The 22,609-nt window shown below is 42.6% G+C and overlaps 2 protein-coding genes across 2 annotated transcripts; both read left to right on the top strand.

Moving 5' to 3' along the window:
• The first annotated feature begins 3,980 nt into the window (after window positions 1-3,980).
• On the top strand, window positions 3,981-6,873 carry LOC123081034 (pectin acetylesterase 5-like). The gene is made up of 10 exons (XM_044504002.1): window positions 3,981-4,234; window positions 5,163-5,242; window positions 5,317-5,406; window positions 5,518-5,642; window positions 5,717-5,777; window positions 6,046-6,099; window positions 6,181-6,258; window positions 6,342-6,447; window positions 6,528-6,673; window positions 6,760-6,873. The coding sequence occupies exons 1-10, from the start codon at window positions 4,012-4,014 to the stop codon at window positions 6,871-6,873; spliced, it is 1,077 nt and encodes a 358-aa protein (XP_044359937.1). The 5' UTR covers window positions 3,981-4,011.
• A 2,982-nt stretch (window positions 6,874-9,855) lies between these two features.
• On the top strand, window positions 9,856-13,287 carry LOC123081033 (pectin acetylesterase 5). The gene is made up of 12 exons (XM_044504001.1): window positions 9,856-10,126; window positions 10,229-10,311; window positions 10,948-11,080; window positions 11,184-11,263; window positions 11,334-11,423; window positions 11,562-11,686; window positions 11,762-11,822; window positions 12,082-12,135; window positions 12,230-12,307; window positions 12,417-12,522; window positions 12,623-12,768; window positions 12,869-13,287. Exons 1-12 carry the CDS (start codon window positions 9,907-9,909, stop codon window positions 12,977-12,979), a joined length of 1,287 nt encoding a protein of 428 aa, XP_044359936.1. The 5' UTR covers window positions 9,856-9,906; the 3' UTR covers window positions 12,980-13,287.
• The last annotated feature ends 9,322 nt before the right edge of the window (window positions 13,288-22,609 follow it).

Raw genomic sequence — 22,609 nt, 5'->3', positions numbered from 1 at the left:
GACGATGATGATGTTCTACCGACGCAGGGCTTCGCCTAAGCACCGCTACGATATTATCGAGGTGTAATATAGTGGAGGGGGGCACCGCACACGGCTAAGAGATCAATGATCAATTGTTGTGTCTATGGGGTGCCCCCTGCCCCCGTATATAAAGGAGCAAGGGGGAGGCCACCGGCCAAGGAGGAGGGCGCGCCAAGGGGGGAGTCCTACTCCCACCGGGAGTAGGACTCCTCCTTTCCTTGTTGGAATAGGAGAAGGGAAGGGAGAAGGAGAAAGAAGGAAGGGGGCGCCCCCCTCCCTAGTCCAATTCGGACTAGTCCATGGGGAGGGGTGCGGCCTCCCTTTGGGGCCTTTCTCTCCTTTCCCGTATGGCCCATTAAGGCCCAATACGAATTCCCGTAACTCTCCGGTACTCCGAAAAATACCCGAATCACTCGGAACCTTTCCGATGTCCGAATATAGTCGTCCAATATATCAATCTTTACGTCTCGACCATTTCGAGACTCCTCGTCAAGTCCCTGATCTCATCCGGGACTCCGAACTCCTTCGGTACATCAAAACATATAAACTCATAATATAACTGTCATCGTAACGTTAAGCGTGCGGACCCTACGGTTTCGAGAACTATGTAGACATGACCGAGACATCTCTCCGGTCAATAACCAATAGCGGAACCTGGATGCTCATATTGGTTCCCACATATTCTACGAAGATCTTTATCGATCAGACCGCATAACAACATACGTTGTTCCCTTTGTCATCGGTATGTTACTTGCCCGAGATTCGATCGTCGGTATCTCAATACCTAGTTCAATCTCGTTACCGGCAAGTCTCTTTACTCGTTCCGTAATACATCATCCCACAACTAACTCTTTAGTTGCAATGCTTGCAAGGCTTATGTGATGTGCATTACCGAGAGGGCCCAGAGATACCTCTCCGACAATCGGAGTGACAAATCCTAATCTCGAAATACGCCAACCCAACAAGTACCTTCGGAGACACCTGTAGATTACCTTTATAATCACCCAGTTACGTTGTGACGTTTGGTAGCACACAAAGTGTTCCTCCGGTAAACGGGAGTTGCATAATCTCATAGTCATAGGAACATGTATAAGTCATGAAGAAAGCAATAGCAACATACTAAACGATCGAGTGCTAAGCTAACGGAATGGGTCAAGTCAATCACATCATTCTCCTAATGATGTTATCCCGTTAATCAAATGACAACTCATGTCTATGGCTAGGAAACATAACCATCTTTGATCAACGAGCTAGTCAAGTAGAGGCATACTAGTGACACTCTGTTTGTCTATGTATTCACACATGTATTATGTTTCCGGTTAATACAATTGTAGCATGAATAATAAACATTTATCATGATATAAGGAAATAAATAATACTTTATTATTGCCTCTAGGGCATATTTCCTTCAAAAACCCCCACCCCCCCCCCTTTAAAAAAAACAAAAACTCCAGCCCCTGAAATGCTGGCGCGTGGATGCCTATTGGTCCCGGTTAGTGCCACCAAACAGGACCAAAGGCCCTCCTGCCTGGGCTCGCCGCACCGGCCACATGGAGGCCCATCTGTCCCAGTTCGTGTAAGAACCGGGACTAAAGGGCTAAGGCATTAGTAACGACCCTTTAGTCCCGGTTCAACAACCGGGACAAAAGGCCCTTACCAACCGGGACAGATGACCCTTTTTCTGTGTCCTCCACCCGGAGTAGCTTTCTAAGCGGTGTACATCACATTTTTTGCAAAACCATAGACTATTGAGGTGATATAATGACACCATGCTAAATTTCATGTTTCCTCCGACTTCCTACGCATTTTTTGGAATAAAAGAATAATGACCTTCATGTTTGAGGTCGAGTCTTGACACCCTGATGTTTGCAATTCCTTTTACTTTCTTGGAAAAGGTATAAATATAGATTAAAAGTACAAGCAGGATTTTTCAACCTAATTTTACCAATTTTTTAATGCACTTGCAGTTTAAATTTTAATTATATTCACTAAATGCTTAAAAATTCATTAAATGCCTATAAAATAAAATGTAGAAAGAGAGAAAGAAAGCAAAAAAATAATGTAGAAAAGAACATAGCATATAAGGAAAAAATAAAACAAACAACATACAAAAGAAAAGAAAGAAGAAAAAGAAAAAAAAAGAAATGTTTGCCGCGAATACCAACTCGGCAAAGGTGAACACGCGGCAAAGCACGTGTTTGCTGCTATGCAGGCAACACTCAGCAAAGCACGTCTTTACCGAGAGTGTCAGCCTTTTGCCGAGCGTTTTTTTTCCGCACTCGATTTCCTTATCCTTTACTGCGTGTTAGACATTATGCACTCAGCAAACATGCCGGTACTCGGCAACGTCGCGGGTTCTCATTTTTTTAAAGGGAGGATGACCCTTGATCTCTGCATCTCGGCAATGCATGCAACTATTTTATTAATTATTCATAAAGATCTTACAACGCAATATATTAGTAAGTCTGAAGCCACCATCTGGGTAATATCTGTCGCTACTTCTATCCAATTGATGAAGGGTGTTGAAAATCCGAGCCGAATACCAAACAGACTTCGCACCAATGCCTATCATCTAAAGCCGGAGACCCAACCAAGCCACAATACCGGGTCTGGGGCACCCACTAGTCCAGTACACTCTCAAAGGCGACCGCTCCCATCTTCCACCTATCCATCTTCAGGACAGGAACTGACACATCAACCTTACCAGGCCTGCCGTCAACGCCACCACGACGCCAGACAACGCCGTCCTCCTGCGCGAGTCCGTCAACCCGCATCGGAAGCCGATACTTCACTGCGCCACGCCGTCGAGATCCGCCATCATCGATGCGAAAGATCAAACCCTGCTCCACCTCTGGGCCCTTCCAGTCAGCACCTGCTTCAAAACGATGCCCGGAGGGAGAACGTCATTGAAGGTGCTGTCATCGTCCGATACGGGAAGACCCAGATCTAGGGTTTCCCCCGGAGCAGCCCGAGGAAGATGAAGTTGCCTGCAACGACGATGATGCCGCCATCGTCCGTCAAGACCGAAGTCGATTTGATTTTCACCGGCAGTCGCGCCATCCTGACACAGTAGCTGACTGGAACCGTGCGGTGCCTCGCGAGTAGACGCACTCAGCCGCCGGAACACCGAGGACCGCCACCGCAGCCCCGATTCACCATCGCCATCGACCACTACTGCCCAGATGGCAGCACCAGCCGGCCACCGTCGCCGTCCGCAGCCCGCACCGCTTGGTGCTTGGGACCATGGATTTGGGCCAGATCGCCGCTGCCAAGATCCAACACGCCCCATCACTGGAGGCCACATCCGCATCACCCGCCTCCCAACGTAGCCGCTAGGAAGCTGGATCGCGCCGCCGCGACCCTCCGCATCGCGACGCTCTTGCTCGTCAAATCCGGTGAAAGAGCCCTGCTGCCACCGGGACTGGTCGAGCTTCTCCCGTTGCACTCTTTGGCGGCGGCAGGGGAGTGGAGGAGCGGGAGGACGGGCGCTGGGAGGCGGCTAGGGTTCCCTCCCGTCGCCTGCGGGGGTGACTCGGGAGGGACTGCCTTTGAAAAAATCCGGTTGTGAACACTGTAACTTGAGAATGGAAATAGGAGAAAGAGAGTGGTTTTCCTACACCCCAGCTCGGTGCATCCACGGTGCACCCACGCAAGAAAACATAACAAAACATTTCAAAAAAAATCAGAAACTTTGTGAAAATGATGATCAACATATGTTACGGGAACTTGCAAAGTTTGGTGGTTAAATAATAAAAAAAGAACAAAATGCAATTGTAGGTAGTACTTTTTGTAAATGGGAATGACGTAGATGCTGCTCTCTGTGTGATCTAATCTTGGATGTAAGAAAATTTGGCGCATTTGTTTAACAGCGCGCCAACTTGCAAAGGAGGACGGGGAAAACGACGAATGGGGCAACAATATTTCATAAGAAGCAGCAGCAGCGGCCGTAGTCCCACCATTCTTCTCTTATTCTCTTGTCCCTTGACTGCCATGGCGCCAGGGACAGCCCAGGCCGAGCAGCTCCTCCTCCACCCGGACCCGGAGCAGCGCCGGCGAGCGCCGGATTGCCGCCATGCATGGGGCCTCTCGGTGGCAGTCCTGCTCCTGCTGCTGCCTTCCGCCGCCGGCCTTCACCCTCCTATGATGTTCTGCGCGCCGCCGCCGGAGACAGTCCCGCTGACCCTCCTTGCCGGTGCGCAGGAGAAGGGAGCAGGTACGCCGCCGTCCAGTCGCCACACTATATTAGATTCTACCGTCCAGCCTTCCGTCCATTCATCTCAGGTTAATTTGAGTTCAGTGTGCTTGGACGGGACCCCGCCGGGCTACCACCTGCAGAGAGGCTCCGGCACCGGCGCAAACAACTGGCTCATCCATCTACAGGTAGGTAGTATCACCCACCCATTTTCCTACTCTCTATATACTCCCTTCGTCCTAAAATAAGTGTCTCAAGTCCCAACTTTATACTAGCTTAAAATTGACACACTTATTTTGAAATGGAGGGAGTATGTTGCTATGCTTTCCTTAGCCACCAGAAAAACAAAAATGTCATACTGATGATGACATCATCTTACAATATTCTTAACTAAGCCTAACCACATGTTTTGTTTATGCCTTTGTACATGATGTTGATATTCACTCCCTTGGTTCACAAATATAAGATGCTTTAGATATTTCGATATGGACTACGTACGGGCTGAAATGTGTGAACAAACACACTAAAATGTGTCTATATACATCTGTTCAGAAATAGATTAGAAAATCTTATATTTGTGAACAGAGGGAGTATAAAGTAGGAGATTCAAGGCAAGGCAATTAGTTGATTGAACTATTTTTTCCACTGAAAAACACCCAGGGAGGAGGCTGGTGCAGCACTGCCAAGGATTGTTCCAGCCGAAGCAATTCCGATCTCGGTTCGTCCAACTTCATGAAACCGATATTGTTTGCCGGGATCCTCAGCAGCGATCAGCAACTGAATCCTGGTAATCATCAATGCTTCTCTCCACAAAACCACTCCCTTCCATCTCGCCCATAATTTTACATTGCCTCTCTTCCTGTTTGCTTGGATAAAGTGAGGCTTTCCTCTTATTTTTACCTCTTTGATATGTCCTTGCACTAATTTATATTCGTGTATGTCCAATTAGATTTCTACAACTGGAACAAAGTGTATGTGCGCTACTGCGACGGGGGATCATTTTCTGGGGATGCGGAAGGTCAAGCGCCGGTGATTATTCTGAATCCTGTTACGATGTCGCTATTTTGGTTGCTTGAAGTGATGTTATGTTGGTGAGGATGCAGGATGGAAGTACACTTCACTTTAGAGGATTGCGCATCTATGAGGCAGTTATTGATGAAGTCATGGAAAAGGGACTTGCCAATGCTACCCAGGTCATACGTACCTAATTTACTTAGTTCATATAGTTTTTTCGACGAAACATTAGATGTGAAAAAGAAAAATCTGAAAATGAAAAAAATTACTTATCTTTCTACACATTTCAGGCTCTTCTTACAGGTTGCTCTGCTGGTGGTCTAGCCACGATGCTACACTGCGATGATTTTAGTGCAAAGTTTCCTCAAGAGGTTTCAGTTAAATGCCTTGCCGATGCTGGGTTTTTTATTGACGTGTAAGACTCTTGATAGTAAATGTAATCCGCTAGCATGGTACGTGAACTGAAGTACCACTTTTTGTTTGATATAGAAAGGATATATCTGGAGAAAGGACCTTTTGGTCTGTCTTTGATGGTGTTGTTCAGCTCCAGGTTAGCTCTTGGACATGCTTCAAACTTTAAAAGACATTCCGTATGTTATGATCAAGTCGTCTGATCACCTCATCCTTTGTGTACTTCTGTAAAATATGACTACTAGATCAAGCTTTTTAGAACTCTGTTTTTCTTTACATGTGGTTAATTTGTGCCAATACTGAATTACTGACTAGAATATTGCAAAAGTCCATGTAATGGATGCCACTTTGTACGAAATGCCATTGAGTACTTTTCCCCTCTTTTGTTTTTGCTAAACCTATTGCAGAATATTAGAGAAGTGTTGCCCAAGGACTGCCTTGCCAAAAAGAAGCCAAAAGAGGTAGTTCCCCCTGTCTAACTCGTTCTAATTCCCACGCTTACATCTGTCATCTTATTACGTTGGTAACTCTGTTTCCCCTAGTGTTTCTTCCCCGCCGAGCTTATAAAGAGCATCCACAGCCCAATGTTTATTCTCAACTCTGCATACGATTCATTTCAGGTATTTTGAAATCCTTTCTTCCTCTTCTTCTTCTTCTTCTCTTATAAGTTTCTCATTGATTTATCCATGATTCTTTTCCATAGGTACGATATGTTCTCATACCGGATTCGTTGGCTCCTGATAATTCGTGGTTGTGTTGCAAACATAATATCCGGAACTGCAATTCCACACAAATGGAATTCCTCAACGGTTAGCTTGTCTAGTCAATCCATTCATTTTTCCTTCTTTGTTTCTCGAAACAAATAAATAATCTGCTTCTGCATCGATAGGATTCAGGAACGCGATGGTGGATGCATTGAAGGTTGTCGAAGATAAAGAGGGATGGGGATTGTTCATTGCTTCATGCTTCACTCACTGCCAAACGGTCTCTGACATCTCTTGGAATTCACCATTCTCCCCTAGGCTTGGAGATAAGGTAGGGCGAAAATCGCATCTAAAAAGTGTGAGGAATCTGTATTATGTGATTCTCCCCTAGGCTTACATTCTCACTATTTTCTTCAGACAATTGCTGAGGCTGTAGGAGATTGGCAATGTGGATGTAGCGAAAGAGTGAAAGAGATTGACTGCGAGTACCCATGCAACCCAACATGCAGCAGACAGTTGCCGTCGATGTAATGATTTATTACTACACTTCACTGCGAGTACCCACTGTGGATGTAATGATTTATTACTACACTTCACTGGATCGCAACGAGATTTACTATTCAAGAAAGAAGGGGCAAATGCATCTAGAATTATGCAGTGTTGGATATCATAGTGAAAATAATGAAAACTTAGCATGAAAAGAGTATGCTCAACTGAATGACAACAAGTCAAGTGAAAATTTTCGCTGTGTGAACATCTGACATTATTTACCGTACATGCACTAAATTAGCATGGGAAATTTCTGAAAAATATACGTTTCTTCAAAATTTCAATTCACATTTATTTGTGGTTTGGGCAAACATAAAAGAGAAACCATAACATGTTCCAAGTTTAGAATGGAGAAGGGTGAAAAGGAAAAAATTCATTGTGCACATGATTGTTCTTTTTGTTTCTCCGAACAAAAATTGAACTTGAGAATGAATTTTATTAGATGTTCGATATATCCTCAATATTTTCTATATAATTGGCTTGGTCAGTGCTTGTTTGTCAGGATCATAAAAAAAAATCCCACAGTCGGACGCTCGCCACACGTGGCAGTGGGGCACTCAGTTTCCTGGCCAACTAGGCGAGATGCAGCAGCGGGGCTATGGGTAGCTTGTCCGGGAGGCGCGGCGACTACGTTGGGTGGGGAAAGATGATGCAATTGAAGGCCGTAAAAATGCAGGAGTCTCCGCAGGAAGGGATGTTTGGGAAGACCAAACCACTGATGAGAAAAGGAACAAAGCATACACGCTCATTCTCCTTGGGGTTGGGGACGGATTCTTGAATGATCTCCTGGCCAATGGAGACCATCCCCGCATGCACGTAGGCGACCTCTGGCAGTGGAAGATAACCGGCATTGGTAAGCCAGTCAAGTTGGCCCTGCGACACCGTACAATGTTTCCTCTCTCTCTCTCTCTCTCTCTCTCTCTCTCTCTCTCTCCCCCCATGACGGCCACACGCGAGGACGACGCTGGAGAGGAGCCCGCTCCCCTGGATCTACCGGCCATTTGTGGAAGCGGGATAACAAGGAGGTGCGAGGCTAAGAGCGGGGCAGGAGATCTCATGGAAGGAGGATGTTGGGATGCAAACCTTTCTCCCCTCACGGCCGAATCCCTTTTATGCAATGGTTACTTGCGAGGTGGTGGCGACACCTCCTTGCTCCGTGGCATTAAATCCATGTTTTTCGCATGTGTTTAGCGTTTGTGTAGAACTCGAGGGGATGGTAGGTTAACTACCGCCTCGAGGCACATTATCGCTTTCTGATAAGACGTACGTGATGATGAGTGGGGATCTCACCCTCATATACACTTATGTTGACCATCGAGACGAAGCACCTCGCCGCCACGTGGGCCAACAGACGGGACTAGTCTGTGCTATCAGAGCTGGGCCAGGCCAACCGCGGGAATACTTCGCGGCTAAGAGTAAAACTGTGCCGGAAGATTTTCGGCGTTAGTGACGTCCAGTCTATTTCCCAAGCTGCTAGTCATGCATTGTCAGTAGCACCGGTAAAGTTCGCACGGCATTGGTATTTTTTCAAAATACAAGCTACATCCTTATTTTATGCAGCGCCATTAATCATTTACACCTATAAGGTTTTTCTTACTTGCCAGTTGCATATACAACACTTACATGCCGTGTGTTACCTTTAATAGTATACTGGGAGTACAAGTACTAGGGTGTAGTTTGCCTTCCTTAGGTCGTCCCCGTGTAGTTTTTGGACTCCAAAAGCAATGGTTCTCGGCTGCTCGTGTATATAAGCACGTGTAGGTGCGTGAGTTTTGTAACACAACGTACAGATTGAGAAGAAATAAAGGAAAACAAAGGGCACGATACAGGCCCTTGACTATGAGTTTTTTGTGCTCATGGGTTCGTCTACTTTGATGTGATTGGTCCATGGGAAAATCCTAGCAAAAATTTAATGGGAGCTTTAAAAAAAGTGAGGATGAACCGCGCGCCAGAGTTGAAAATTTTGAGCCGTTTGGTGAAAGACTCTGTGGGAGTGGTATGTTGGAGTACGAATCGATCATACCGATTAGATTGGAAGGAATAGACAGTCCAGTTTAATTTATGGTTGGTTACAGTAAAAGAGTTCCAAATTTTGAATAATATGCAGGAGAACTGCATGTGTGTTATACTATTAAGGTAGAAAGGTATGGGAAGCCTATTACCATCAAGGTATTAGCTGTCCACAAATTTCAGTGTTGTTGTATGCTTGATGTATAGCTTTTAGTTTTTTAGTTTTAGCCTTCTCTCCTTTTAAGACTCTGTATTATTTACTAAAAAATTCGATAAAAATACGCAGCAGGACTCCCTAAAAGAAAGGCAGTACACGCAGTAGGCTCGAGACATCTGCCCCTGAGCCGACTCCCCGCCAATAATTTGCAAGAACCAATGGGGCTCGAACCCCAGCCAACTCTCTTGACATGAAAAGCTGTTTATGTACAACCAAAACGATATGCACTTGTTTTTCTTTTTCATGTTTGTATTGGTCCCTTGTACTCTGTAAGAAGGTTTGGGTCGGGTAGTTACTACAGATCAATTTCTTTACTTCCCTGATAAATAAATTTCTTTACTCCCCTGAAAAATCAATTTCTTTACTCTAGTATAAATTGTACATCATCGATGATACGGAGTATTTGTGATCTTTGGACATGTGCTGCCACGTTGAGATTAATTAATCCTTTTTTAGAGGGATGTTATCGAGGTTAATCATCAATGTTGCTGCTGATAGCTCCTCTTGGCTTCATTAATTCTGATTGATTGATTGATCCTGAATTAAAAAAAAGCAGCATTGGAGCATATTATAACCGTAGAGCTTAAACAAGAAGATATGGCGCCAAGCAAGCAAGCAACCAACCAGCGGTTGGAGGGAGGGAGTCAGTGGAGTCGACGACCGGTCACTTACTCACTTCATCGGATTAAGAAGAAGCAGCGCAAATAATCATGCATCACCAGCTCAGTATACATATCTTGATTCTTCACGACACAGCCAAAACAGTTCTCGCCAACCGTACCGCGGCTATGGCTGCGACAACCAAGCCGCTCCTCCACCAGGAGCCGGAGGAGCGCCAGCATCGTTCCGCGGCAAACTCTGCCTGTAGACTCGCCGTCGCTTCGGCCGTTCTGATAGTGCTGTTGATGGCAGCCTTTGGCCATCTCCGCACAAGGCTATTCCTCTCGCTGCCAGATCCAGTCGAGGTCGAGCTGATCCTTGTCGCCGGCGCCACGGAGAAGGGAGCAGGTACGACGGCGTCCATCCATCCATCCATTTCGAGTTAAATTTGTTACTCCAGTTTCATTGATACTGTTAAAACTGATACTGTCATCGTTGGATGTCATCCAGTGTGCTTGGACGGAACCCCAGCAGGCTACCACCTGCAGAGAGGCTCCGGCTCCGGCTCAAACAACTGGCTCATCCATCTAGAGGTCCGTAGCTCGTATCATCCGTCCATCACTCACCCATTTTCTTATACTGCATTGATTGCTATACTTGTTTTTTCTTTTCCATGTCTCGCACAAATTAGCCTGCAAAAAAATAATAATATGATCAGATTGAAGATGAGATGATCTTCCAATTAATGTTGCAAATCATACAATGTTTTGATAACTGGTATCTACTTCGAGATAGAGACGCGGCTCCTAATTTCTTTTGTCATTAAGCATGTGCCTCTCTATATCTTTGTTTTAGTTGCGGTCAATTAATTGATTTACCTACCCATGATGAGACGGCCACGTTTTGTAAGAGTGTGAAGCAGTGGCGGATCCAGGACCCAGGCCGGGGGTAGGGGGGGGGGGTGCTTCTGGGCCTGGGGCGTGCACAAGGTGTAGCATTTTGGGCCCTGTAGACACACTGTAGCTTACTATTGCAGGCCTAGGGCCCGGGGCGTGGCCCAGTCCTAGCTCCGCCCCTGGTGTGAAGACTGAAGAGTGGAGGTGCCCTGTACGGACATGGCTCCGTCTTGCATGTTGGAACTAGTAGATGCTGTTTGTATTGGCTAATCAATATGTGAGGTTAAAAACCACTTCAATGACCTATATATTCTTAAAATAAAAAACAACCAGGGAGCAGGCTGGTGCGGCACAATCAAGGAATGTTCCGATCGCAAAATGTCGATGTTTGGTTCATCTAACTTCATGAAACCAATACCGTTTGCTGGTGCTGGGATCCTTGACAACGATCAGCAACTGAATCCTGGTAATTACTAATGATTCTCTCCTATAACCACTCCATATCTATTAGTCCCAACTTTTTGTTTGTTTTATTTTTCTTGCACTAATTTTGATTAGTGTATTATTAGATTTTTACAACTGGAACAAAGTCTATGTACGGAATTGCGATGGGGCGTCATTTTCTGGGGATGCGGAAGGTCAAGCACAGGTGAATTTTCTTAATCTTGGTGTATCGCTGTTTTGGTCCATTGAAGTGATGTTACTTGGTACTGATGTAGGACGGAACCACCCTTTACTTCAAAGGATTGCACATCTATGAAGCGGTTATTGATGAACTCATGGAAAAAGGACTCACCAATGCTACAAAGGTCATACTTAATTTATCAAGTTCATATAATTTCTTAGAAGGATATTAGTACATAGATACAATTTCAGCAATAATCATTAATTTATTTAGCTGTGGACACTACGCGGAAATAAAGGAACCATTTTTCTACACATTCCAGGCCCTCCTTACAGGCTGTTCTGCTGGTGGTTTAGCCACGATGTTGCATTGCGATGATTTTAGTGCAAGGTTTCCTCGGGAGGTTTCAGTTAAATGCCTTGCAGACGCTGGGTTTTTTCTTGACGTGTAAGACTCTTGAAAATAAAATATAAATCACTAGCATGATATACCTAAACTAATCTATCACTTTTTTCTTGGTAGAATGGATATATCAGGGGAAAGGTCCTTTCGCTCTTACTATGATGGACTTCTTCACCTCCAGGTTATTTGTCGGACATGCTTCAAACTTTAAAAGACATGCCTTATTTTATAATAAAAGCCTTTTGGTCATCTTGTAATCCTTGTACTTCTCTAAACCATGACTACTACTAGAATAAAACTTTTATTTTCCATGTGGTTAATCTTGTGCAAGAATTTTTACTACACTCCAATATTTTTCTATCCATGGGACTGATGCCACTTTGTACTAAAATGGCACCGAGGTCTTTTCCCCTCCTTTTATTTTTATAAACTTATTTCAGAATGTTCAAAAAGTGTTACCCAAGGACTGTCTTGCCAAAAAGGACCCAACTGAGGTAGTTTCCGTGTAAAACTTGATTTGCTTCCGATACTTAGCCTGTCACTACGTTATGCGGGTAAGTTCGTTAGCTAACATAATCTTGCTCCTAGTGTTTTCTCTCTGCAGAGCTTATTAAGAGCATCAACACCCCTATGTTTATTCTCAACTCTGGATATGATTCATGGCAGGTAATTGATATTTTCTTCTTTTTGTTCTCATAGAGAGGGGATATTTTTCTTCTTATACGCACTTGTCTTTTAAAACCCTCACTATTTCATCGATGGTTCTTCGTCATAGATACGAAATGTTCTTGTACCAGATCCATCAGATCCTGATAAGTCGTGGTTGAGTTGCAAGGATGACATGAGTAACTGCAATTCCACACAAGTTGAAGTGTTTGATGGTTAGCGGAGCTTGACAAACCTTTTATCTTTCCTCTCTCATTCAACACCAAGGCCTTTTATGCTCCCTGGAACATTAAATATTCCTCGTCCCATAAACAGGATTCATGGACATGATGGTGGATGCTTTGAAGGTTGTTGAAGACAAGGAGGACTGGGGATTGTTCATCGATTCATGCTTCACTCACTGTCAATCCATATTTGGCCTCTCTTGGAATTCAGCAATCTACCCAAGGCTAGGAAATAAGGTAGGAAGTTCGATAATCCACCAAAAAAATCACATTATCTATAACACCATGCATGTTGCTACTTGGATAGATATATTTTGATTACCAATTTGTGAAGCAGACCATAGCAGAGGTTGTTGGAGATTGGTACCATGGAAGGAGCCAAGGAGTAAAAGAGATTGACTGCGAGTATCCATGCAACCCAACATGCAACAGTTTGTTGCCGACATGATTTGTTACTACATTGGACTATGTCAAGAATTAATATACAAAGATTCGACAAAGACGAAATTAACGCAGAACCATCATGATGTATTGTCCGTCAAAGTGAGAGAAATTATAATCTCCTAGAATGAAAATAAGTATGGGCAGGCGAATGAAAATGCATCGAGTCATAGTGTTCACCGAGTTTAAAATTAAATGCTGGATAATGTTTTGTTATGGTTATACATGTTCAAGAATTGCTAATGTTTGTAAGTGTGCATAACATACACACACAATAGTTCTCTTACAAAATTGCAAATATGTACAAGGAAGAGGTGCAAGCCTGTCTAGGAGTTTTGCACGACCACACACTAATCCTCGAAAGAACGACTAGTAGTTGCTCCACTCTCAGAAAGGAGATGAGCATGCATGGCTTGATTGGTTTAAATTAATGCATTCAAGATTGTTGTGCACATTCTTCCATGCTTCTACATGTTCTATGGTCGATCTTAGTTTTTTTGCTGAGATGTGAAATTTGCTCTTTGCACTTGACGTGTTCGACTAAATGGTGCAAGAGAAGGGCAGTAGATGTAGGAGACAGCATATGATCATATGTTTCAGTTACCGTCTCGGGAAGACTGTGTTGGAATTATTGGGCTTTAGCCCATTATTATTTTCAATAATTCCTAGGGGAAATCAAGAGGGCTGTATGACACATTCATGCATGACAAGGGCTGGGGGTGTGAAAAGTTTTGTCCTACCACGCTAGTGGATGGTGTGGGAGACGAACATATAAGATGGGTTGTTTCACACATCACTAAGAGCTTAAGAAGAGGGCACATACACGCATGCTCTTCCTCCGCCGCCCGCAACGTCATTCCTTGCCCCGACTGCCTGGTTCCAAAACATTGCGACGCCTACCGCTTTCCCATCTTTCTTCTCAGCGTGCACCGAGAAGCGAGACAATAGGCATCTGAAACCCCGTCTCTTGTGATTCTGCACGGAAGAGAGGCAATCAGGTTTTGGGAGAGCGCTTTCGTGCGACTGCTGGATCTTCTGCTCCGTGGCTATAGATGATGAGTTTCCCAATGACGGGTTCTTCCCTGACGTCGACGTCCTCCACCACAACATTTACACTCAATGATGGTGCTGCGTGTAAACACTTCTTTTTCAGTTGCACGGTACATTTTCTTATCCTTTGTGTTATGGCTTGCATTTGGTCTACTAGCAGTAGCAATTAATGAGTAATGCCACAACTGCATGCAGCCGTACTTTTCCATCTGATTTGCAATTTCATCTAGATCCTTGCAATCTAGTGCCTTTATAGCCCAGACACGGGTCATAGCGACGACGACAACACTGTTTAATGTGAGATGAAGTTATCCTTCTGCCCTTGAGTCCTCGTGGAATCGGGTCAGTGCAGCACAAGTGGTGGCACACCACCGAGGTAGAGTGCACGCAGATGAGCCGTTGCCGGTCGTGCAAGTTCTGTGCGCCGTGCTGAAATATCTCATGTCGCTCGCTCGCTCTCATCCTCGTCGGAGGCAGCACACATCATCCACATCGTCACACAAAGTTTCACAACCTCTCCACACACAAGAGCATCATGCAACACGTCTGCCATATATGCATGTCTATAGGGAATCTCACATTTAATTAGCCAACCATAATTATATGCACTATGTGTTAAGAATCCCGTTTAATTGCCCAACTATTAAGACCTCTTCCAATGCAAAGGTGCTTAGATAAGGTGCTAAGTGTATTAAATATCTTAGCAACTCAAGTCCCCAGTGCATAGGTGCTTAGCTTTGGGTGCTAAGCTTCCTTCATTTAATTAGTTGTAGACTCAGAATTGTGATTCCACCTATGTACACGCGCCTAGCAGCCCTCCCCCTCCCCCCCTGTGCTACACGCGTGCCACCCAGTGCTGCAATCGGGGACTAACGAAGCTGCCATGTCTGGTCGTCGGAGTTTTGCGACGGTGGAGATGACATGGTTGGCGGGTGCTGCAACCAAGATGCCCGGGTGCTGGAACCACGTTTGACTGTTGATGCAACGGTGGTGCGGAGCCAGCAGCTGGCTTTTGCGGCACGGGAGCTGGAACCAACAACTTTTTTGCTGCAACCCATCGAGGCAAAGCTGGAACCAGCGGCTGGTTTTCCTGCAACCGATCGAAGCCGCAGCTCAAACCAGCAGCTTTTTTGGCCGAAACCGGCTTACAGCGGAGCTAGAATCAACAATTGTTTTGGCGGGGATTTGAAGTACAGACCTCCAGGTGGGGAGGAGCGCACCTTACCAGACAGGCTAATGAACCATGGTAACAAAATGGAAGGCGCATGGTTAAGAACTAAATACAACATAGAATCCAGACAATTTTTTTTATTTTTTTCCAGTATTTCTTGAAAATTTCGAACAACCTTTAAAAAAGCGAGAACGTTTGTAAATCCGACAATTTTTTGAACTTCTTCTTTTTTCAAAAAGTGTAAACTTTTTTGATAGAAACATTATTTGAAAATCCTGCACATTTTTTGAAAAATGCAAACATTTTTTGACTTTTGAGGAAAATAATTGATAATGCCAACAGTTATCAAAATTGTGAACAAATTTCTAAAAGCACAAACAATATTTAAAATTACCAAAGATTTTTCAAACACATGAATTTTTTTTAAGTTTCAAAGAAAAATTTCAAAACCGTAAATTTTTTCCATTCTCGAACATTTTTGAATTTTTCAAAAAAACTTCACTGAAAAAGAAATGGCAGTGCGAGGCATCAAACCCTGTAACTGCCGAAGCTAACCGCTTGTCGCTAGCCACACGAATAAGCTTCACTATCTAAGTAGGAAACACGGATTATAAGAACTAGCCCTCGGCGATCTGATTACTGTAGCAAACTCATCTTTTTCTCACTTTTTCTTTTTATTTAAGTTATTTTTTTAGTTTTCATTTTTCCTAGACTACAACAAAATTTTCAACACGAACATTTTCTGAGAGCACTAAAAAAATTGAATTTAAAAAAAGCAGAAAAATACAAATAAAATTTGAAACCAAGATTTTTTTGAATTTTTCCACGCATTTTTTTCACTTGTGTACAAAAAATTGAAAACAGGAATATTTTTTAAATTTGAACAAATTTGAAAGAACAAACATTATTTAAAAATCTCCAAACATTTTTTTTAATTTATGAAAAAAATTGTAAAAATAAACATTTTGTGAATTTGTGAACTAATTTGAAAAACGGGGACATTTTTTGAAGCAATGACTTTTTAAAAATTCAGCCCATCACATACCTATTAAATGCTCTTAAAAACATTTATTGTTGTTAATTCATTTGTTCTTAATTCACCGTTGCGATGCCGTCTCCTAGTTTGGCCAAGGCCTAAGCATTTTTCCTATTTTTTTCTTTTTTTCTTCTCTTTTGTTGTTAATTCATTTTTCTCCTTTTTCATTTTTTTTGAAACCTGTACAAAATTTGAAATATTGTTTGTAATAGCAAAATAATAGTTTTAATTTTTTTCCTTCACATACTTATTAAATGCTCTTAAAAACATTTATTGTTTACAATTTTATACCCTCGTATTTATTAGTTATGTTAAAAACTTGAAATAATAATTTTAAGTACTTGTTTAAATTATGATTTTAATTTTTTTCCTTTAAACCTATCATGGATGCTTACCATGGGCAATGCCCACCAGCTGGCAAAAGTATGGATCGTTTGAAGAATGTCCAAAAAACACTATATGTTCAACGTAGGATGCCCTGGTAGGACAGAAGGCTTTGTCTGAGAGAATGTTGTTTGTCAACATCCATCAAATGACCCCATTCTTTTACATTGCATGTACGACCAATTCAAGGCACCATGCCAAGTAGTTTTTGTTTTCGATAACTTTTGCATTTCTTGAGTTTTCTCTGTCAAAATAGGCTGATAAATGGGCGGGCGTGTCGCAACTTGCATATGGTGTCAGAAATCATTCATACCAATCATGGATGCCTACCATGGCATGCCCACCTTCTTGCAAAAGTTTGGGTCATTTCAAGAATGTCCCAAACTAGACCATGTTCAACGGAGGTTGTCCAAGTGCCTTCGTTTGAGACTCCTTGGTTCTCAACATCCATAAAATGATATGATTTTTTAATTGATGTGTATGACCAATTCAAGGCACCGTTCAAAGTTTTTTAGGTTTTCGACAAAAAAATTCATTTTCTGAAGTTTTCTCGGTAACAAATGACCGATAAATGGCGGGATGCGTCACAATACGGTGTCAAAAATTGTTCAAACCCAACATGGATGGCTAGCATGGGCATGTCCACCTGCTTGCAAAAGTTGGGGTCATTTCAAGAATGTCCAAACTAGACCATGTTCAACGGAGGGTGTCCGGATAGGCTAGAAAGCTCCATTTGCAGGCACGATGTTTCTCGACATCCGACAACTGACCCCAATTGTTTATTGGCTTGCATGACCAATTAAAGTCACCATGCCAATTTTTATTGGTTTTCGAATTTTTTTGCATTTTCTGGAGGTTTCTTGGTCAAAAAATCTCGATAAATGGCCCAACATGTCGCAACTTGCATACGGTGTTGGAAACCGTTCAAACCTGACATGCATGCCTAATATGGATATGCTGACTTGCTTACAAAAGTTGAGGTATGTTCAAGAATGTCAAAAACTAGACCATCTTCATCGGAGGGTGTGTGCAGGTAGGCCAAAAGGCTACGTTTGAGAGCACGTTGTTTCTCAAATGGTCCCACTTTTTTTACATGGCCTTGAATGATCAGTTCAAGGCACCATGCCAAAGTTTTTCACAAATGTTGCATTTTCCGTAGTTTTCTCTATAAAAACAGGTCGATAAATGGCCGGACGATGTCATAACTTGCACAAGGTGTCGAAAATCGTTAAAACCTGACATGGATGCCTACCATGGACATGCCCATCGGCTTGCAAAAGTTGGTCTCATTTCAAGTATGCACACAAATTGACCATGTTGAACGGAGTGTGTTCAGGTAGGCTAGAAGACTCCGTCTAAGATCATGTTGTTTCACCGCATCCTTGAAATGGCCTCAATTTTTTTTCCATGACCTTGTATGACCAATTTAAGGCATCAAGCCAAGTTGTTTGGGTTTTTGACAGGTTTTGCATTTTCTGGAGTTCTGAAAAAAGTCAATAAATGGCCTGTCGTGTCGCAACGTGCATACGTGTCGGAAGGCATTCAAACTAGGCATGGATGCCTAAGATGGGCATGCCCACCTACTTGCAAAAGTTCGGGTCAGTCCTGAGATTTTTAAAAATTATATACTGGACATAATATTTTGAAAAATGTTAATCATGCATTTGAAAATTGTTAATTATGTACGGATTGTTGATCATGGATTAAAAATGACAAAATCTTTGGATCTTGTATATGAAAATATTCATCAAGCATTTAAAAAATCTTTATAAGTATTCAAAAATGTTAACCTATTATTTGGAAAAATTTAAATGTGTATAGAAAAAATGTTGACCATGCATTAAAAATATAATAAATAAATTATCATTGTAATATAAAAATGTTAATCAAGCTTTTGAAAAAAAATTATGACTAAGTATTTGAAAAATGTTAAATGCGTATAGAAAAAATGTTGATCATGCATAATAAAGGTAATCTTGCATTTGAAAAATTGTTGATACAATTTTTGAAAAATATTAAATTTGCATAGAAGAAATGTTGACAATTTTGAGAAAATGTTAATCTTGTATTTTAAAATTGTTAATCAAGCATTTGAAAAAGTTTAAAGTGTGTATAGGAAACATGTTGACCATGCATTAGAAAAATGTTAAACTTGTATTTGCAATATGTTAGTCAAGCAATTATAAAATGTTAAAGTTGTATAGAAAAAATGTTGACCATGTATTGGAAAATGATGAATTTTTTTATTATGTATATAAAAATGTTAATCAAGCATTTGAAAAAATCTTGAGGAAGTATTTGAACAATGTTGATCAAGAATTTGAAAAATGTTAAATGTATATTTGAAAAATGTTGACCATGTATTCGATTAATTATTTGAAAACATCTATTTAAGAAAAATGTAGATCGTGTATTTGAAAATGTATACTATGTACTGAGAAAACCTATGTGAAAAAAAAGAAAATGAAGAAAACTGAAAGAAAACAAATAAACCTGAGTAAAAAAACAAAAACAAAGAAACCCAAGTAAAAAAAAAGAAAAACTAAGTATAAGGAAGAAAACTGGTAAAAAACAAAAAAAATTGTAGTATATCAAAGAAAAATAAAAGCGAATAAAATTGGTGAAGAAATAAAGAAAATCAAAGAAATTAAAAAAAATGAAAGAAACAACTGAGGTGAAGAACCAGCGAAGAAAACACGAGCTATCGAACGAATGGGCTGTCCCAGTACTGTAGCAAGGGGAGGGGGGTTGGTGGGGGGGGGATTCTTCAACGAGAGCTCCTTCCGTCGCGCTTAATGCGAGATATAGCTCTCGTGATGATTCCACTGCTAACTGCGAACGGTCATGCCGCTAGGATAAATTGGTCGAAGTCAACCATTGGGTCTAGCCCTGCACGTTTTTGGAAAAAGGGCTTTGGCCCATCATGGACTATGAGAGTACAACATGAATTCTTCTTGTATTGTATCACGTAACTTGGACTGGAGTAGTGGTTACGACTTGGAGGCCCTTGAGTTTGGTGGTTCAGTTTTATTTTGTAGTACTATATATGCCCATCATGCCCTTTGCCATCAATGTGTTAAGGGGGTTGTACCGAAACAGAAGCCATTGTGTTTAGGGGTTGTGTACCGAAACAGAAGTGTTTGTTACAACACCTGGTGTTGTAACAATTAGACCGACGAGCTTCAACCACTGCTTGCCGGTGCTATGTGGCACGATGTGAGTGGCGACTTGTCCATGGGCAGGAGCTGCAAGAACCGAGGCAGCAACGAGGGATGCTAATAGCGGTGATGATGATGCAAGCACACGGTGCGGGGAGGTCTGTGGCGCTCACTGTCGCTCTTGTCCCCCGCACATGGTTGTGTAATCTGTACTATTTAATTAAAAAGAAGGGAAGGTTCACATTTCACCTTTCTTCCCACCACACCTTCGTCCAACCTTCCATGTATAGGATAATCAATCAACTTAATTAATCACCTTTTGAACCAAATTCACTTCAATTTACTTACCAAACTTTTAAGCAAAATATAAGGTAATTCATGGTTAGAATTTGATGAAGATTTATTTACACAATCGTATTATTATTGATAGGTAAATCACAAGCTAACATACTAAAATATTTATATCCCGTTGCAATGCACGGGCATTGTTCTAGTTTGAAGAAGAAGAAGACGCGGGGTAGGGACGAAGATCCTGATCTGACGGTTTGGAGGGCAAGGCATAGTGTGCGATTGGACTGCTGCGTGCAACCGGCTGAAATTTTGGTCGGCGCCTAGCATCCGCCTAGATAGAGGACTGAAATTTCCGTGATGAAATTTCTTGATGTAAGTTGATGTTAGTCTCGATATCCATCGTGTCTCGATGTTAGTCTCGACACCAAACCTCGTACATGGGATCATTTCGAAGTAGCAAAACCGTGGAAAATTACAATTACTTTCCAGCTGGAAGGTTTGGCCGGGTTTACGGAAGATGACGAGGAGTGGAGTGGAGTGGAGTGAAGTGCAACACGAGTAGTGTGTACATTAGAAGATGAAGGAGCAGCAGCAGCCGAAATCAAATCATGCAACCTTCCCTAGTGCAGGACACAGCCACACCATTTTTCGCTTGCTGGCAACGTGACGCGACGGCCATGGTGCCGATGACAGCGGAGCCGATCCTCCACCGGGAGAAGCGCCAGCGTCGTCCACCAGACCACCGCGGATGGTTGGGGCTTGCGGTGGCGGCCCTGCTCCTCATGCTGTTGTACGCCGTTGGTCCTCTCGGTCCAATGCTGTTCGGCGTGCCGCAGCCAGAGCCCGTCGCGCTCACCCTCCTTGCAGCCGCACAGGAGAAGGGAACAGCGTGCTTGGACGGAACCCCGCCGGGCTACCACCTCCAGAGAGGCTCCGGTGATGGCTCCAACAACTGGCACATCCATCTGCAGGTACATGCAATCCATCCTTCCAATGTTCCCTGAATCTTTTTTCCCTCTATATACATGGGACCCACTGGTCAGACCAGTGGGCCCATGGGGCAGTGGGCCCATGGCGGGAGAAGAGGGTGCCGTCGACTGGTCAAACCTGACCAGTGGGCCCATGGGACCCACTGTTAGTGACCCAACGCTGTACCGCTTCGTCTTAAGTGAAGGTGCCGTTTACTTCGTATGTTTTCTTACTCAGAAAACATATTTCTGGCCGAAGCGTTTTCATTTTAGAGTTTTTTTAAAAAATCAGATTTTTATTAAACTTTAACTTTCCCTAATTTTTAAACCGCAAATCCAAATGAATTGATTCTTTTCCTAACATTCTTCATTTTTCATCTTGTTTATTTCGGTATTTATTTCAAAAATTTGCAAACAACTTTTTTGTGCTGTCTCGGATTTATGTGGTAATTGCATTATTTTGAAAATAGGAAAAATGGAGGGAAGATGATTTTTACAAAATTACGGAGTGAATCAACCTTTCTGCATACCCAATGCAAGCATCTTGAACACTTGATATGATGATTGCTTGGTTGATTACTTGCTAGAATTTTAAAACATCTTTATGTTAATTCAAATGAATTTGCAAAGTTGATAATCATGCATGTATGATGACTAGCTAATGTTTTGATTTCACTTAAACATGTAACATCTGTGGATGTGGTTATTGCCTCGTGCCACACATGCTTTATTGGATCAAACCGACTGCTATCCAGACACGTAAGATGAAATTGACACATGGACATGACACATAGGCAAAACTTGACACATAGGCAAAAATTGATGAGGTGGTACTCAGTAATATCAATGGATCCACGTTGTAAACGTCATGACCATCTAGATTGGTCGTAATCAGCTAGAAATAAGGCTGTTGACCACTGCTGCTTTATGACCATTTCGTATAAGGCAATTACGACCTTCCTGACCAAAATGGTCGTTATGGTTTAGGGTTTGGACCCTCCCAAACGGCTTACGACCAATTGGTTTCAAAAGGTCATAGATTTACGAGCAATTCACCCAACTCACTAACGACCAATTCACCCAAGTCACTAATAGAAGGTCACACGTTGACATATTTCTTGTAGTGGCAGCGGTGGCGGATCATCCATGCTTTGTCGAGCTGCCGTTGTTGGCATTTTTTTTCTTTCTCTTTTGGGCTTGATGTGTTGTTCACCCCAGCAGTGTCGTTGTGATCAGTGGAAGTTGCTTTATAATATAAAGCAGGGGAAACCCTTTTTCAGCAGGTTGCTGCTGTTATGGGTGTGTTCATGCTGTCACTGGTACTGTACTTGCGTGCGCACGTATGCATGAAGGCAAGCTTAAGCATGATTACTTCTTTGCTAATTACCCCACGTACGTATCCGATAGATCCTTGGTAAGAGACAAATATCAGACCAGATTGACTACAAACCCAATTGCTATACTCTAACCAGAGTACATAAGAACAATGTGTAAACTTCTTGCCTCCTCTAATCAGAGATTCAGAGTACATGTTTGAATTTCTTTTTGTCAGGATTTCACCAAGGTCGATTGGTTTATT

This window comes from Triticum aestivum, chromosome 3D, assembly GCF_018294505.1.
Source record: "Triticum aestivum cultivar Chinese Spring chromosome 3D, IWGSC CS RefSeq v2.1, whole genome shotgun sequence".
Taxonomy (NCBI): domain Eukaryota; kingdom Viridiplantae; phylum Streptophyta; class Magnoliopsida; order Poales; family Poaceae; genus Triticum; species Triticum aestivum.
Note: the sequence above shows the minus strand (reverse complement) of the source record. Positions and strands in the feature narration are given on the sequence as shown.

Bases quoted from the DNA above. Each gene is read 5' to 3' on its own strand.
- LOC123081034 (XM_044504002.1), top strand. From the start codon at position 4,012: ATGGCGCCAGGGACAGCCCAGGCCGAGCAGCTCCTCCTCCACCCGGAC. The intron at 5,643-5,716 runs GTAAGACTCTTG...TGTTTGATATAG, and splicing joins GCTGGGTTTTTTATTGACGT to AAAGGATATATCTGGAGAAA. The intron at 6,259-6,341 runs GTATTTTGAAAT...TCTTTTCCATAG, and splicing joins CTGCATACGATTCATTTCAG to GTACGATATGTTCTCATACC.
- LOC123081033 (XM_044504001.1), top strand. From the start codon at position 9,907: ATGGCTGCGACAACCAAGCCGCTCCTCCACCAGGAGCCGGAGGAGCGC. The intron at 11,264-11,333 runs GTGAATTTTCTT...GTACTGATGTAG, and splicing joins ATGCGGAAGGTCAAGCACAG to GACGGAACCACCCTTTACTT. The intron at 12,308-12,416 runs GTAATTGATATT...TCTTCGTCATAG, and splicing joins CTGGATATGATTCATGGCAG to ATACGAAATGTTCTTGTACC.